The following is a 13,811-nucleotide window of genomic DNA, read 5'->3' on the forward strand; positions in this document are numbered from 1 at the left end:
CCGACTTATAACCAGTGCAACTCGGTTTAAAATACTTCAGGATATAACACTGGGTTCAATACAAGTTTAGCTACACTGGAACCAACACGTTTAACTTACTTCAAATTACTTTAGCTATTTTATTTTTAGTTGTAAAAATAACAAACGGGCAGTGCGGTAGTGCAGTCGCCTTACAGCAAGAGGGTCGCTGGTTTGAACCTTGACTGGTCCCTTTGGCATTTCTGTGTGGAGTTTGACTTTTCTCCCGTGTTGGCGTGGGTTTTCTCAGGTGCTCCAGTTTCCCCCACGAGTCCCAAGACATGCGTTGGTATTAGGTGAAAAATGTCCGTAGTGGATGTGTGTGTATGAGAGTGTATGGATGTTTCCCAGTAATAGGTTGCGACTGAAAGGGCATCCGCTGCATTGAACATATGCTGTAATAAGTTGGCGGTTCATTCTGCTGTGGCGACCCCTGATTAATAAAGGGACTAAGTCGAAAAGAAAATGATTGAATGAAAATAAACTTTGAATAATTTCATGTGGTATGTGGGCCATACTCACATCTATAACTCAATTAAATTCCATCTCATGGTTCGTCCAAATGTAGTCGATCAAACCAAGGCTAAAAACAAAAAAAAACTAAACAAGCCACAACTTTATATTGACCCGCACGTCAGCCACAACTGATATGCAACCAGATCAGAACTTAACGGTCACAACTTATTCGGTAAACGGCAAGAACTGCGCGATTATTATGACAAAATCCCTAAAAAAAGACCTACAATAGTTTATATTTTGAGCATGGAATATTTTTTTTCCTCCAAATTAAATCTTTAGTGTTTTATTGACATAGAAAACTAAAAATCTCCAATTACAAGAACAACTTAACAGAAACTTATTTTACCTATACTTTAAGATAAGGTAAAATATTAAGTAACGTAAAGAGCAACAGTGGTGTAAATACTGATAAAAGCGATGCTGGTTATAAAAGACATATGAGAAAACAAATAACACTACAATACAGCAAAGCTAATGCAACAAAGTTACACCTGAATAATAAAAAACAAACAGAAGTTATTTGTAAAATTGTACCCAGTATGACTGACATAATTGCTCGGAAAGCAAGATATATCTGATCACAGAAGAAAACAAACAACAGCTATTTCATTTATTGTAAATGTATTGTTAGTTATTGCTGATTTCAGCTGAAGTCATTAATGTGTCACTTAATAAATACTTAAGATTATTTAAATACATTCGTTACAAGTAAAATTCACCCACACTGAATGTCCATTCAGTCATTTTGTGTTGTGTGATGCTGCAGTGATGTTTCATTCTTCACATTGACACTTTAACGGCGAATCAAAATAATCCCATCAACAGAATGACCATCAAGTAAGGCCCAATATCATATTTAAAGGGGAAGTTCATCCAAAATGAACATTTACTCTATTTACTCTTCCTCAAGTAGTTTCAAACCTCTATAAGTTTCTTGTTTCGGTTAAGCACAAAAGAAGATATTTTGAATAAAGTTGGAAACCAGTAACCACTGAGACCCCATAACAAACTAAAAGAGTCAATGGTTACAGGTTCTCAGCTTTCCACTATATAACTTAAATTATTATCAATAAAAAAATAATAAAAATAAAAATAAACTTGAACGATTTTAAAACCAAGGTAAGCAAAACTTCAAAAAAATCCCTTTTGGGAGAACTACCCTTTTAAGAACACCACGTTTTAAATCAAATGTGAAAACTGTAGTGAAATGTGAAGTGCACAACACTGCTAACAATGTGTTAAGATCATACACTGATATGCAAAAATAAACAAGTCCAACTATACCTGATGGACATGCAAGAACAATCTTAGATTACTGCATAACAGTGGAGGTGCTACCTGTCAGAACAGAACCAGTAACTCTATTGCACTTCTCTGCTTCATTACACTCAGGTTGGAAAAGTGAAGGTAAAACGATCATCCTGGCCACATTCTGTATTTGGAGCCAGTCTGCAGATTAATGATCATGAATGAGATTAAAAAATAAATAAATAAATAAAAACATATTGCCTCAACAGGCTTCTTATCACAGAGCAATGTGTAAAAGAAGAACACAAACGTATAAAATTAGATTTCTTATTTTTATGTTACTCATGTTTACAGTTGCTTTACATCAAGACAAAATAGACTACGCTATTCGCCAGCATACAAAAGATCAGTCATTTAAAACATGTATGTATGTGTGTGTGTGTGTATATATATATATACACACACACACACATATATATACACACATACACACACTTCATATTATATAAATCACGGTAATTAATAAATCAGTTTCAAAATAAACGCTTCTGTAAAGGTTAAAGCAAAATATGCAATGCTCAAATAACGGAAACTCTTTTTAAAATAACATTAGTGGCTCTTAAAAGAGCCTTTGGGTTAGCTGAAGATGACTCAGCGCTTTACTTGGAGCTGGTGTACTTGGTGACGGCCTTTGTGCCCTCAGACACGGCGTGTTTGGCCAACTCTCCGGGCAGCAGCAGACGCACGGCGGTCTGGATCTCTCTGGAAGTAATGGTGGAGCGCTTGTTGTAGTGAGCGAGACGAGACGCCTCACCGGCGATGCGCTCGAAGATGTCGTTGACGAACGAGTTCATGATGCCCATCGCCTTTGAAGAGATTCCGGTGTCGGGATGAACTTGCTTCAAAACCTTGTACACGTAGATAGCGTAGCTCTCCTTCCTGGTCCTCTTACGCTTCTTTCCTCCTTTACCGGCGGTCTTAGTGACGGCTTTCTTGGAGCCCTTCTTGGGCGCTGCTTTCGCTGGTTCAGGCATATTAGATTCGAGTGTAACTGAGCAACTCTGCTTAAATGAGATGTACACTGGCTATTTATACGGCTCTTATGCAAATTCTCTAAGGTAAGAACTGCCCTCTCTGGTTTGTGTATGAGCGCAATGAATGTAGGCCACTAATTTCATTGGTCAGAAAGCAGACAGACTTACTGACAAGTCAGCCAATAGTAAGTCTTGACACCGTAGTCCCGCCTATTGCCCAATCCATGAGAGACTTCCGCACAGCAATCGGATTGTTTGTTTTATCTTCCCACTCAGGACCAAACATGGCTCACTTTTTGGTGTCATTAATTTGCGTCTTATAGGGAAAAGTTTAAATTCTATGCTCTTAACTTAAGCCTTATAAACAATTTGAGACTTTGTTACGAACAAAAATGCAGCTTTTTAATAACGCCCGCTATCAAAAAATGTTTATCAATGCAAATTCTGTACAGGTTAATGATAATGGAACATATAAATTCATAATACTCTCAAATTACTCTCTTATGAAAACGTGGGTGGCTCTTAAAAGAGCCGTTGTTTTCTATGATAATAAACACGTTTAACCTCCGAAACCGTACAGAGTACGTCCCTGTCTCTTCAGCGCGTACACAACATCCATGGCGGTCACGGTCTTTCTCTTGGCGTGCTCGGTGTACGTAACAGCATCACGGATAACATTCTCCAGAAAGACCTTAAGAACACCACGAGTCTCCTCATAGATCAGACCAGAGATACGTTTGACTCCACCACGGCGAGCGAGACGACGGATAGCGGGTTTGGTGATTCCCTGGATGTTATCACGCAGAACTTTACGGTGACGCTTAGCACCTCCTTTTCCAAGTCCTTTACCGCCTTTGCCTCTTCCAGACATGTTTAGTAACAATCAACTTTCAAATTTGAATGAACCGTCTAGTGCAGCATCCTAGAAGCTTTATAGTCGCTCAGACGACCTAGTTGAAACAGTAAAGGCGGAGTTACAACTTTACGTCACACCTAGGCGCGTCAATCCAACGAACTCTGGCCCCCGTCCTTCGAAATAGCTTCTTTTAATTATATATTTAGATAAATTGCTTGTGCCATTATTCTGAGTCAATATGGAAAATTATTTTCTTTGTTTTTTTTCTGAACCTGATCTCCCCTTTTTTAGTATGTAATTATAATTTTTCAAAATTTGTCATTAAACTATCAAATGTACAAATGCATGTATTTAATTTACACAATTTTAGCCTCCACAGATACTTTATTTAATAGCAATAAATCAATAATATATTTATATATATTCTGAATTAGCCACCTAAATATTGCATCCTGCATAATATGTAGTAAAAGAAATTTAATTTTAAAGGAATTAACTTTAAAATAACTTTTAAAGAGATATATCTGAGTTTAATTAGTCATTTGGGCTGATCATACATAATATAATTATGAAAAAATTAAGTGTTTAAAAAATATGAAATTTTAAGTCTAACATAAAACTGAACTGTAAATTTAATTCTGTACAGTTGAGGTCAAACAAATCCAAAAACAAGATTAAAATCTTGTAATTATTTAAATTTGAGTCAATGTTTACCTTTATTTAAAAAAGTCTATTTAAGCATTGAAATAACAATAAATACATATTAAAGAAGAATAAAATTAACCGTTTATTAAAAGAGGAAGCTTAAATCAATGACACGTTTCATACAATAAATTGTCATTCAAAAATATATTAATTGCTAAGCATGCACATTTGTGTGATGAATATAAAATTATTTTGCAAACAGTTGTATAGTTGAGGTAACCTAAATCATTCATAAAATCACCCACACATACAAAACCTTTTTAAAATTACTCCAGTTTATGAATTGGGATTGAAGAGAAGATTGACCACCTTTAATTTTGAAAAGATACATAAAAAGCTTTGTTACTCGATTTATTGAAATTAAAGGAGATAAGCGCATCATCTTTTCCTATTAATCTTTTTTAACTATTAGTATCATAAATCGTTTAGTCTCTACATTGCAAACTTAACTCATAATAGTTTTAATTGTTATAACTCCAGTTGATCTAAATGTTTTCTCAACTAACCAAATCCAACATTGTATTTTGAAAACAAATCATAATAGCTTTCATTATCATATTAAATTTGTATGTTTTATTGCCCTTTAAAGAACAAGTGGGTGGCTCTTAAAAGAGCCTTTGGGGAAATACAAAATGGAAATCAAGCTAATTTATTTGCCTTTGGCGGCCTTCTCGGTTTTCTTGGGCAGCAGCACGGCCTGGATGTTGGGCAGCACACCGCCCTGAGCGATGGTCACTCCGCCCAGAAGCTTGTTCAGCTCCTCGTCATTGCGTACCGCCAGCTGCAGGTGACGGGGGATGATACGGGTCTTCTTGTTGTCCCGAGCGGCGTTTCCAGCCAACTCAAGGATCTCAGCGGTCAGATACTCGAGCACAGCGGCCAAGTAGACTGGAGCACCGGCACCAACACGCTGAGCATAGTTACCCTTGCGGAGAAGCCTGTGAACACGGCCAACGGGAAACTGAAGTCCTGCCCTGGAGGAGCGACTCTTAGCCTTCGCTCTGGCTTTTCCGCCGGTTTTGCCTCTTCCGCTCATGTTGCTCAGACAGTTCTCAAAGACTACGATGTTCTGAAGCTCGACAATCAGCTTTTAAAGCTAACGTACTTCCCGCCTATTGATCAGAATCTCTATCAGTTGAAAACCAATCACCGCACTTCCCTCCGAATCGCAAGACCCTCCCTCTTTGCAAACTCCTGCCATTGTTTTGTTACAGTTTAAATATAAGATTAATTTTTTTTTAGATATTAAATGCTATAAACTACAAATACGTGTGAAAGTGTGGAATAAATTATGTTGTAATTACGTTATTAAAAAGATTATTTAATCCCACATGAAAAATATATTTATAACACAAATACGGATGGTGTAGTGGCACATCTTTCAGACAAAAAAAAAAATATATATGTATATATATATATATATATATATATATATATATATATATATATATATATATATATATATATATATATATATCATATTTTAAAAAGGCAGCAAAGCAATTATTATATTGAGTGCATTAAGTTCCATTTTATGCACCGCTTAATATTATATTGGCATTTAAGGGATTTTTATTTGTTTTCTGCTGAACTTTAGTTAAGATATATATGTAAAAACTGTCCTGTTTAAAACAAAACAAACCTGTGGTGGTGTGTCTCGTTGGGAGGTCACAACTGTTGTAAGCGTTTGTATGTGGGGAACAGTGGCTGTGGCAACTCTTTGAGGGATCAAGACAGGTTTATAAGTGAAGACCGAGGCTGGCGGCCACGCCGTTTCAAAACCGACCAATCTGGTAACTCTTAATTCGCTGTATTTCCCCCATAAAATACAAATAAATCGATACAAAAAAATACCAAGTTTGATCTTGATCAGAAAATAAACAAAGGATCCGATTGCTATGCGGAAATCTCTTATGGGTTGGACAATAGGCGTGACGACGGTTTTCGAGACTTACTATTGGCTAATTTGCCAGCAAGCCGGTCTGCTTTCTGACCAATGAAATGAGTGACCTACATTCATTGCGCTCATACACAAATCCGAGAGGGCAGTTATTACCTTGTGAAATTTGCATAAGAGCCGCATAAATAGCCAGTGTGCATGTTGGTGAAGAATAGACTTGCTTACATCTACTCGAAACCGTCATGCCTGAACCAGCAAAAGCAGCCCCTAAGAAGGGCTCCAAGAAAGCCGTCACCAAGACCGCCGGTAAAGGAGGAAAGAAACGTAAGAGAACTAGGAAGGAGAGCTACGCTATCTACGTCTACAAGGTATTGAAGCAGGTTCATCCCGATACCGGAATTTCCTCCAAGGCGATGGGCATCATGAACTCGTTCGTCAACGACATCTTCGAGCGCATCGCCGGTGAGGCGTCTCGTCTCGCTCATTACAACAAGCGCTCCACCATCACTTCCAGAGAGATCCAGACCGCCGTGCGTCTACTGCTACCCGGAGAGCTGGCCAAACACGCCGTGTCTGAGGGTACAAAGGCCGTCACCAAGTACACCAGCTCCAAGTAAAGCGCTGAATCAATTTCAGTTACCCCAAAGGCTCTTTTAAGAGCCACCCATGTTCTCCTCTAAAGAGCTAATTCTTGTGGTCAAAGTAAAACATGATTTAAATTACACGAAGGCTGGTTATAATACAGACTAGTGAGGTAAAGGTATATTCAATGGCAATTTAACATGAGTAAAATTTATTTTTAATGTTAATTTAAGACTATTCTAGATATATTTTTTAAACTCTGTTATCTTGTTTTAGACTGAATTAATAAAACGTTATTTTCTGAGAACACAATCATTATTTGATAGTGCATGTGATTTATAGATCATATATATATTTTTTACCTTAGTAGTCAAGTTTAAACATTTGCTACATAAACACTAGAATAGATTGACACTATTTCCTTTGATTGGTGATTTATGTCTTTGGACAGCAGACTGCCTAGACAACGCATTATACTAATCTGTTTTTGATTGTACTACAATGTATGTTGTATATGCCATCAATAACTATAATGAACATAACAAACTGCGGACGATCGCTTCTTTACTGATTTTACATTATCAGTACAGTTTGCTAAACATGGTGCCATGTTTTAAAACCCTGGCACATCGTAAAAAATACTAAAACATGTATTTACTTCTAGGCAATTGGCAAAAGATATTAGATCAAGGGCTTAAACTAAACAAAACCAATGACTATTGCTGCACATCATGTTAGTTTTTTCACAAGTCGTATATGCATAATTAAACTATTACAGTGAAAGAACAGAGGACAAATGAATCAATAAGTCTCAAAATATCATCACAGCGTCTCCCTTTTGAATTCCATGAAAAACTATTGATTCTCTTCTTATCACTAAAGTGTTTCTAATCTGCTGAAATACGTTTTGTGGCTCTTGTTTGGCTCTGTGTTTAAAAAGAGAAAGCACAATTTATTTGGTAGAGGCGCTTTAGTCTCCAATGACTGGCGAATGAGTCTACACGGTTCTCATGTAACAGTTAAATCACAGCGCCGCTCTGCAGAGCTTCATTGTTTACTGTTAGTTGTCGACGTCTGAACGCTCCTGCTCCGAAAGAAATGGCTGAAACCGCTCCAGCTCCCGCTCCGGCAAAAGCTCCCAAGAAGAGATCTGCGTCTAAGCCCAAGAAAGCGGGACCAAATGTCCGCGACCTTATTGTCAAGACCGTGACCGCATCTAAGGAGAGACACGGCGTGTCTCTCGCAGCCCTGAAGAAGGCTCTCTCTGCCGGCGGCTACGATGTGGAAAAGAACAATTCCCGCGTTAAAACCGCCGTCAAGGCCTTGGTGCTCAACGGCACCCTTGTCCAGCCCAAAGGCACAGGCGCCTCTGGTTCATTCAAGCTGAACAAGAAGCAAGCCGAGCCCAAGAAGAAGCCAGCAGCCAAGAAAACTGCAGCGAAAGCAAAGAAACCGGCTGCCAAGAAACCCGCTGCTAAGAAGTCTCCTAAGAAGGTGAAGAAACCGGCGGCCACATCCGTGAAGAAGGCGACAAAAAGCCCCAAAAAAGCCAAGAAGCCTGCAGCTGCAAAGAAGGCGACCAAGAGCCCCAAAAAGGCAAAGAAACCAGCAGCTGCCAAGAAAGCAGCCAAGAGCCCCAAGAAGGTGAAGGCAGTCAAGCCCAAAACCGCCAAACCCAAGGCGGCGAAGCCTAAAAAGGCGGCTCCCAAGAAGAAGTAATCGTCTCTGCTCGATTTTCCCGAAAAACAAACGGCTCTTTTAAGAGCCACCCACATATTAGTAAAGAGCATTATTCAAATTACTTAAACTTGAGCAAAGCATTTAAGGATTAACGATAGTTTTCCTGGTCTTAACTCATATAGCCTACTGTGGTATATACATACTGTACTTGTTTGAAACAGCATAAACCACATAAGCTGAAAAATGGCAGAGGGAAGGTGTAAGTAAATTTAATTTTAAAAGCATTTGTTTTTTGTTCCTCAACGAGAAAAAACCCTCGTTATGTAATTAAAGACTTACAATACAATGCTGTTTTTCATTCAAGTCTACACTTCTGTTTGCTTATTTTCAAACTACACAAAATAGTAAGAATTGAACTCGATAAAGTTAGATATAATCTATAAAAAAATAACATATGTTAATGTCGCCATTTCTTTGCGATCAAAGAGAAGTTATATTAAATAAATAAAATATTTTTGAGCGGGAAAGGCTCGGTTGTCACTAGTTTGTTTAAAAAAAGAAATGCATAGCCATTGGTCAGACTGCTTACGTCATATTGCGACGTAAATGCAATAGCCAATCAAATGCTTCTACAGGCATCACACAATGCAGCAGGAGAGGTTAAAAGGCTGTCTCAATGCGCGGAATTTACAGTCCTATAGGATAACTCAGCTCGTCACAGACAATGGCAAGAACCAAGCAAACCGCTCGTAAATCCACCGGAGGGAAAGCTCCTAGGAAACAGCTCGCCACTAAAGCTGCCCGCAAGAGCGCTCCGGCCACCGGCGGCGTCAAGAAACCTCACCGTTACAGGCCTGGCACCGTTGCTCTGCGCGAGATCCGTCGCTACCAGAAGTCCACCGAGCTGCTGATCCGCAAACTGCCCTTCCAGCGTCTGGTCCGAGAAATCGCCCAGGACTTTAAGACCGATCTGCGTTTCCAGAGCTCCGCCGTCATGGCTCTGCAGGAGGCCAGCGAGGCTTATCTGGTCGGTCTGTTCGAGGACACCAACCTGTGCGCCATCCACGCCAAGAGGGTCACCATCATGCCCAAGGACATCCAGCTGGCTCGCCGCATCCGTGGAGAGCGCGCCTAAACCACTTTCTGACGTTTAAATTAAAACCAAAGGCTCTTTTAAGAGCCACATCAATGTGTCTAGAAAAGATGATTTTTCTTGCTCATTGCCGAAAGTTTAATTTATTAGTATCTGGACTTAAATGTCATAAGAATGATAAAGGCTCATGTATTGTTTACAGCATCTATAAAAGTGTATATGCAGTTAAACGTTCCCTTAAAGTAATACAATTAGGCCATATAATAAATGAAAAAGTTCAAGTGTAGGTGCATGTTGAGCCCTTATCCTGCTAATCATTGTAAAATGTTAGTCAAACAACAGCAGCCTTGTTGACTCATCGTGAAGTTTTGTGTCTGGAGACTCAAGAAACAAAAAGTCAAACGTACCTGCTGGTCATTTAGTCAGTGAAAAAATATCCTTATCTATACTGTTACATCCTATGATGTATTTAGGTAATAAGTTGTTGGTGTGAGTGGCAGCTTATTGCTCTTCCTTTTGTTTTATTAATCGCTCTCTCTCTCTATCTCTCTCTCTGTCTCTCTGCCTCTCTCTCATTGAGCAGCGTTCCAAACCAGCCGCACCTGTTTTCAATCAGAGCAAATCGGATCGGTTGCTGTTGATTGAGCTTCCAGGCTTTATAAAGAGGCAGAGCGGCAAAGCACGGAGAGAGTCCCTGTTTTCCCTAACCCAGTGATTATAGTGTGATAGAGATTTTTGTTGGATATTGAGAACTGTGAGCTTGTGAATCTTGTGAGATTAGTGTGAATAAGTGTGACGTGTAACTTTATGTGAAAAGTAAGCCGTGTAGAGAAACGAGTGCTGATTTATTTGTTTATCCTTTAAGTTTCCTGTTATGGGCTAAGAGCATTGTCATTGATTTTGAGTTTTCTATATATATATATATATATATATATATATATATATATATATATATATATATATATATATATATATATATATATATATTAGGAAATCTAGAACTTTTTGTCAATTTAGGAAGCTTTTGTTTTGTTGGTTATTTTTGGCCTTACCCTCTCATAATGATTTTGGTTAGGATAATATTCATGTAAGTATCTCTTTGTTTTTGTTTACCCTGTCTGGAAATGTAAAAAAAATATTGAATTTTGTTGAACAGTGAATAAAAGATAATATTTTTCTTTTGAAATCTCTTTTGAGAGTTTTTTTTGTTATTATTATATCTAAAGTGAACGTATGCTGGGATAGAGAAAAAGGAGATTTTCCACGCACATTATTAAATATTAATTTATTATTAATTCGATCCAAATTATTATTTTTTTTTGTTACTTTTGTCTCCGTACACCTGGAAAAGGGACAAAAATGTAACAATACCCATGAACAATAATGCTCGCAATAATTCTTGATGCATATTCTAAATTTCTGTATTGTGTCCAACAATCAGATATATGATGTTCTATCACTTCTAACTTTACAATGTTCACACACTCCCATTTAATGTCAGTGAGTTTTTATTGACAGTAAATTACTTGGAAATTACAGCCATACAATTTGACATTACAGTAATGCCCATTTTGAGCCCAAATCAAAGTTACAATCAATGATAAAAGGATTATTATTGCAGTTGAGGTACTCATTTTAACTGTAGTTAAATTAATGTCCCAGATTACTGTAATTTAACAGTTTACAACGTTCTATAGATATGTTGGTCACCCAAAAATGAGAACTGTCATGATCTACTGTTACTTGATTATAGTACTTTGTTTTTTTTACAGTTACTTCCAATACATTAGTTGGCAATTGAAGGGCAAGACTTTTTGTCCAACTTATCCTAAAACTATTAAGCACACATCTTTAAAGGTGGGAGTGGATCAAAATTGTGCCCTTCTTTAAAACTACCTGGATGAGTAAGCGGTTTTATATGTGGGCCTATATTTTCTATAGTTAAATGAGCGTAAGCTGGATCTTTGTAGTTAAAAATTAAAAAATAGGCGGGGAAATTAAACAAGAACGGTTTGGGTTGCGGTTTAAAATTTTTGGGGTGGGATTAAATTAGTGGGCGGAGTTAATATTTGATGACTGTGATTGGCGTTCTTTGGTGCACGACAACCGCAGCTGATTTGCATGTAGGGTGTATAAAGTGTCTCACAAGCATTTGTAGGTTTAGTTGCTTCAACTGTTTTAACAACATGCCAGAACCAGCAAAGCCTGCGCCCAAGAAGGGCTCTAAGAAAGCCGTCTCAAAGACTGCAGGGAAGGGCGGTAAGAAGCGTAAGAGGACCAGGAAGGAGAGCTATGCCATCTACGTCTACAAAGTGTTGAAACAGGTCCATCCCGACACCGGGATCTCCTCGAAGGCGATGGGCATCATGAACTCTTTCGTCAACGACATTTTCGAGCGCATCGCCGGTGAGGCGTCTCGTCTCGCTCACTACAACAAGCGCTCCACCATCTCATCCAGAGAGATCCAGACCGCCGTGCGCCTGCTGTTGCCCGGAGAGCTGGCTAAACACGCCGTGTCTGAGGGCACAAAGGCCGTCACCAAGTACACCAGCTCAAAGTAAAACGCTGAATCAACTTCAGCTAACCCAAAGGCTCTTTTAAGAGCCACCCACGATGTCATACAAAGAGATAAAGTCCTAAAAAAGTGTGTTTCGCTCTACCAGAGTACTAACCAGCCACGTTTATTATTGTTTTATACGTTATACTTATTAGTATACTTTATACGAATAACTTTATCTATATTATATATTTTGGAGTATATATAAAAACCAGTCTTTAAGTCCTGTTGCTTATGTACACCACTAAGCTTGGTAGATACTGAGTCAACTAATTTGGTATGTAGAAAAAGCAATGACACATTCCACTAATCATATATACGATTGTTTACTCGGAGAGGAACTTGAACAAATGGGAGATATGGGCGATACATTTTATTGTGGTGGGGTGATTTCTGCATCTTATTTTAATATGAGGTTGTATGAAATTAAAGATTCTAATATAGACTAATCAATTTGTTCTATAATTTTAAGATATTTTAACTGTTTGGTCTGATGCGTTTAGTCCTTACTGCTTCTTTTACGCAAACTTTGTCCATTCATCACTGTCTGTCTAATATAAATTGATTTATTTAGAAATCTGATTCCATCAAGGGTAACAGTCTAACAAAAAAAAATGTAAGACAGGTTAGGAAAAATCAAAAGAAACCAAAAATATATTACATTTTTGTTTAAAGTTTGTAGTTTTTCTCTTTTTTTGCAATATTTAGTTGAATTTAAACTGTTAAACTTCTAGAGATGTTAGGTGACCAACCCCTTAAAACTATATATTTTAAAACTTTTGTTTAAATACCGCCACAACATGTAATCTATATTGATTTAGAATTTGATAAAAATAAGATTTTTTTTTTTTTCAAAATGGGGTGGACTCATTCATGATGTGCACTGTATGAATAAAAGTAAAAAGCAATCCTAATTTGTAACAGTTTCATAATGGTGTACATTTGGTGTGTGTATGTGTTTATTTAAAATAGATCTAGGATTAGAATGTGCGAAAGGATGCTACAAATAAAGTACTTTCTTTGTTATAGCAAAAAAAAAGTAATACTAATTATAATAGTATATAAACTTATAATAGTATAAACATTACATATAAGAATGCTATAGACATTGGATCATGGGGGTATGATGGACCACAACAATGTTTTGCACAATTTCATTTTCATTAACCCCAAAAAAAACATTTTAAACTTTACTAATCACACTGTTTGAAAGGTAGTACACTGGTTAAATAACTTTAAACTTTTTTTTAAAGATGCAAAAAGTCAGCAGTTTAAGAAATGCTTTGTACATAATAGCAAACAACTGTCACATCAGATACCACCCCATCACAGGGCAATTATGTTAAAGATGTTCTTGTTGTTTGGACTATTTAAAAGTATATATAAAATTAAAAGTAAATATCATTATCAAAAGTATATATAAAAATTAAAGTACAGTAATGTATTTGTGGGTACCAGAAGTTATTTTTTAGTATTTTTTATACTTATGTTTAATAATAATAGTTAATAGTTAACATGTCATAGGCTCAGTTAAAAGAATTTAAGTTATAAGTGGTTTGATACTTAACCGTTTACAATCTAATTATTCACATGTAGCTTGATTTGGAGAATTACTTTAT

At 37.3% G+C, this 13,811-nt stretch overlaps 5 protein-coding genes across 5 annotated transcripts; 2 read left to right on the forward strand and 3 right to left on the reverse strand.

Moving 5' to 3' along the window:
* Positions 1 to 2,103: 2,103 nt before the first annotated feature.
* zgc:114046 lies at positions 2,104 to 2,848 on the reverse strand. The gene is given in 1 exon segment (NM_001013463.2): positions 2,104 to 2,848. A coding segment is annotated over 1 exon segment (375 nt). The 5' UTR covers positions 2,820 to 2,848; the 3' UTR covers positions 2,104 to 2,444.
* Positions 2,849 to 3,378: 530 nt separating this feature from the next.
* On the reverse strand, positions 3,379 to 3,726 carry LOC141381029 (histone H4). Its single transcript, XM_073943383.1, has one exon. It carries the CDS (start codon positions 3,688 to 3,690, stop codon positions 3,379 to 3,381), a length of 312 nt encoding a protein of 103 aa, XP_073799484.1. The 5' UTR covers positions 3,691 to 3,726.
* A 1,297-nt stretch (positions 3,727 to 5,023) lies between these two features.
* si:dkey-108k21.19 lies at positions 5,024 to 5,426 on the reverse strand. The gene has a single exon (NM_001386680.1). The coding sequence runs from the start codon at positions 5,414 to 5,416 to the stop codon at positions 5,030 to 5,032; it is 387 nt and encodes a 128-aa protein (NP_001373609.1). The 5' UTR covers positions 5,417 to 5,426; the 3' UTR covers positions 5,024 to 5,029.
* Positions 5,427 to 9,231: 3,805 nt separating this feature from the next.
* Positions 9,232 to 9,731, forward strand: hist2h3c (histone cluster 2, H3c). Its single transcript, NM_001100173.1, is given in 1 exon segment — positions 9,232 to 9,731. A coding segment is annotated over 1 exon segment (411 nt). The 5' UTR covers positions 9,232 to 9,266; the 3' UTR covers positions 9,678 to 9,731.
* A 2,057-nt stretch (positions 9,732 to 11,788) lies between these two features.
* si:dkey-108k21.11 lies at positions 11,789 to 12,243 on the forward strand. The gene has a single exon (NM_001386676.1). It carries the CDS (start codon positions 11,822 to 11,824, stop codon positions 12,194 to 12,196), a length of 375 nt encoding a protein of 124 aa, NP_001373605.1. The 5' UTR covers positions 11,789 to 11,821; the 3' UTR covers positions 12,197 to 12,243.
* Positions 12,244 to 13,811: the final 1,568 nt, after the last annotated feature.

The sequence above is a fragment of the Danio rerio genome, chromosome 25 (assembly GCF_049306965.1).
Source record: "Danio rerio strain Tuebingen ecotype United States chromosome 25, GRCz12tu, whole genome shotgun sequence".
NCBI classification, from domain to species: domain Eukaryota; kingdom Metazoa; phylum Chordata; class Actinopteri; order Cypriniformes; family Danionidae; genus Danio; species Danio rerio.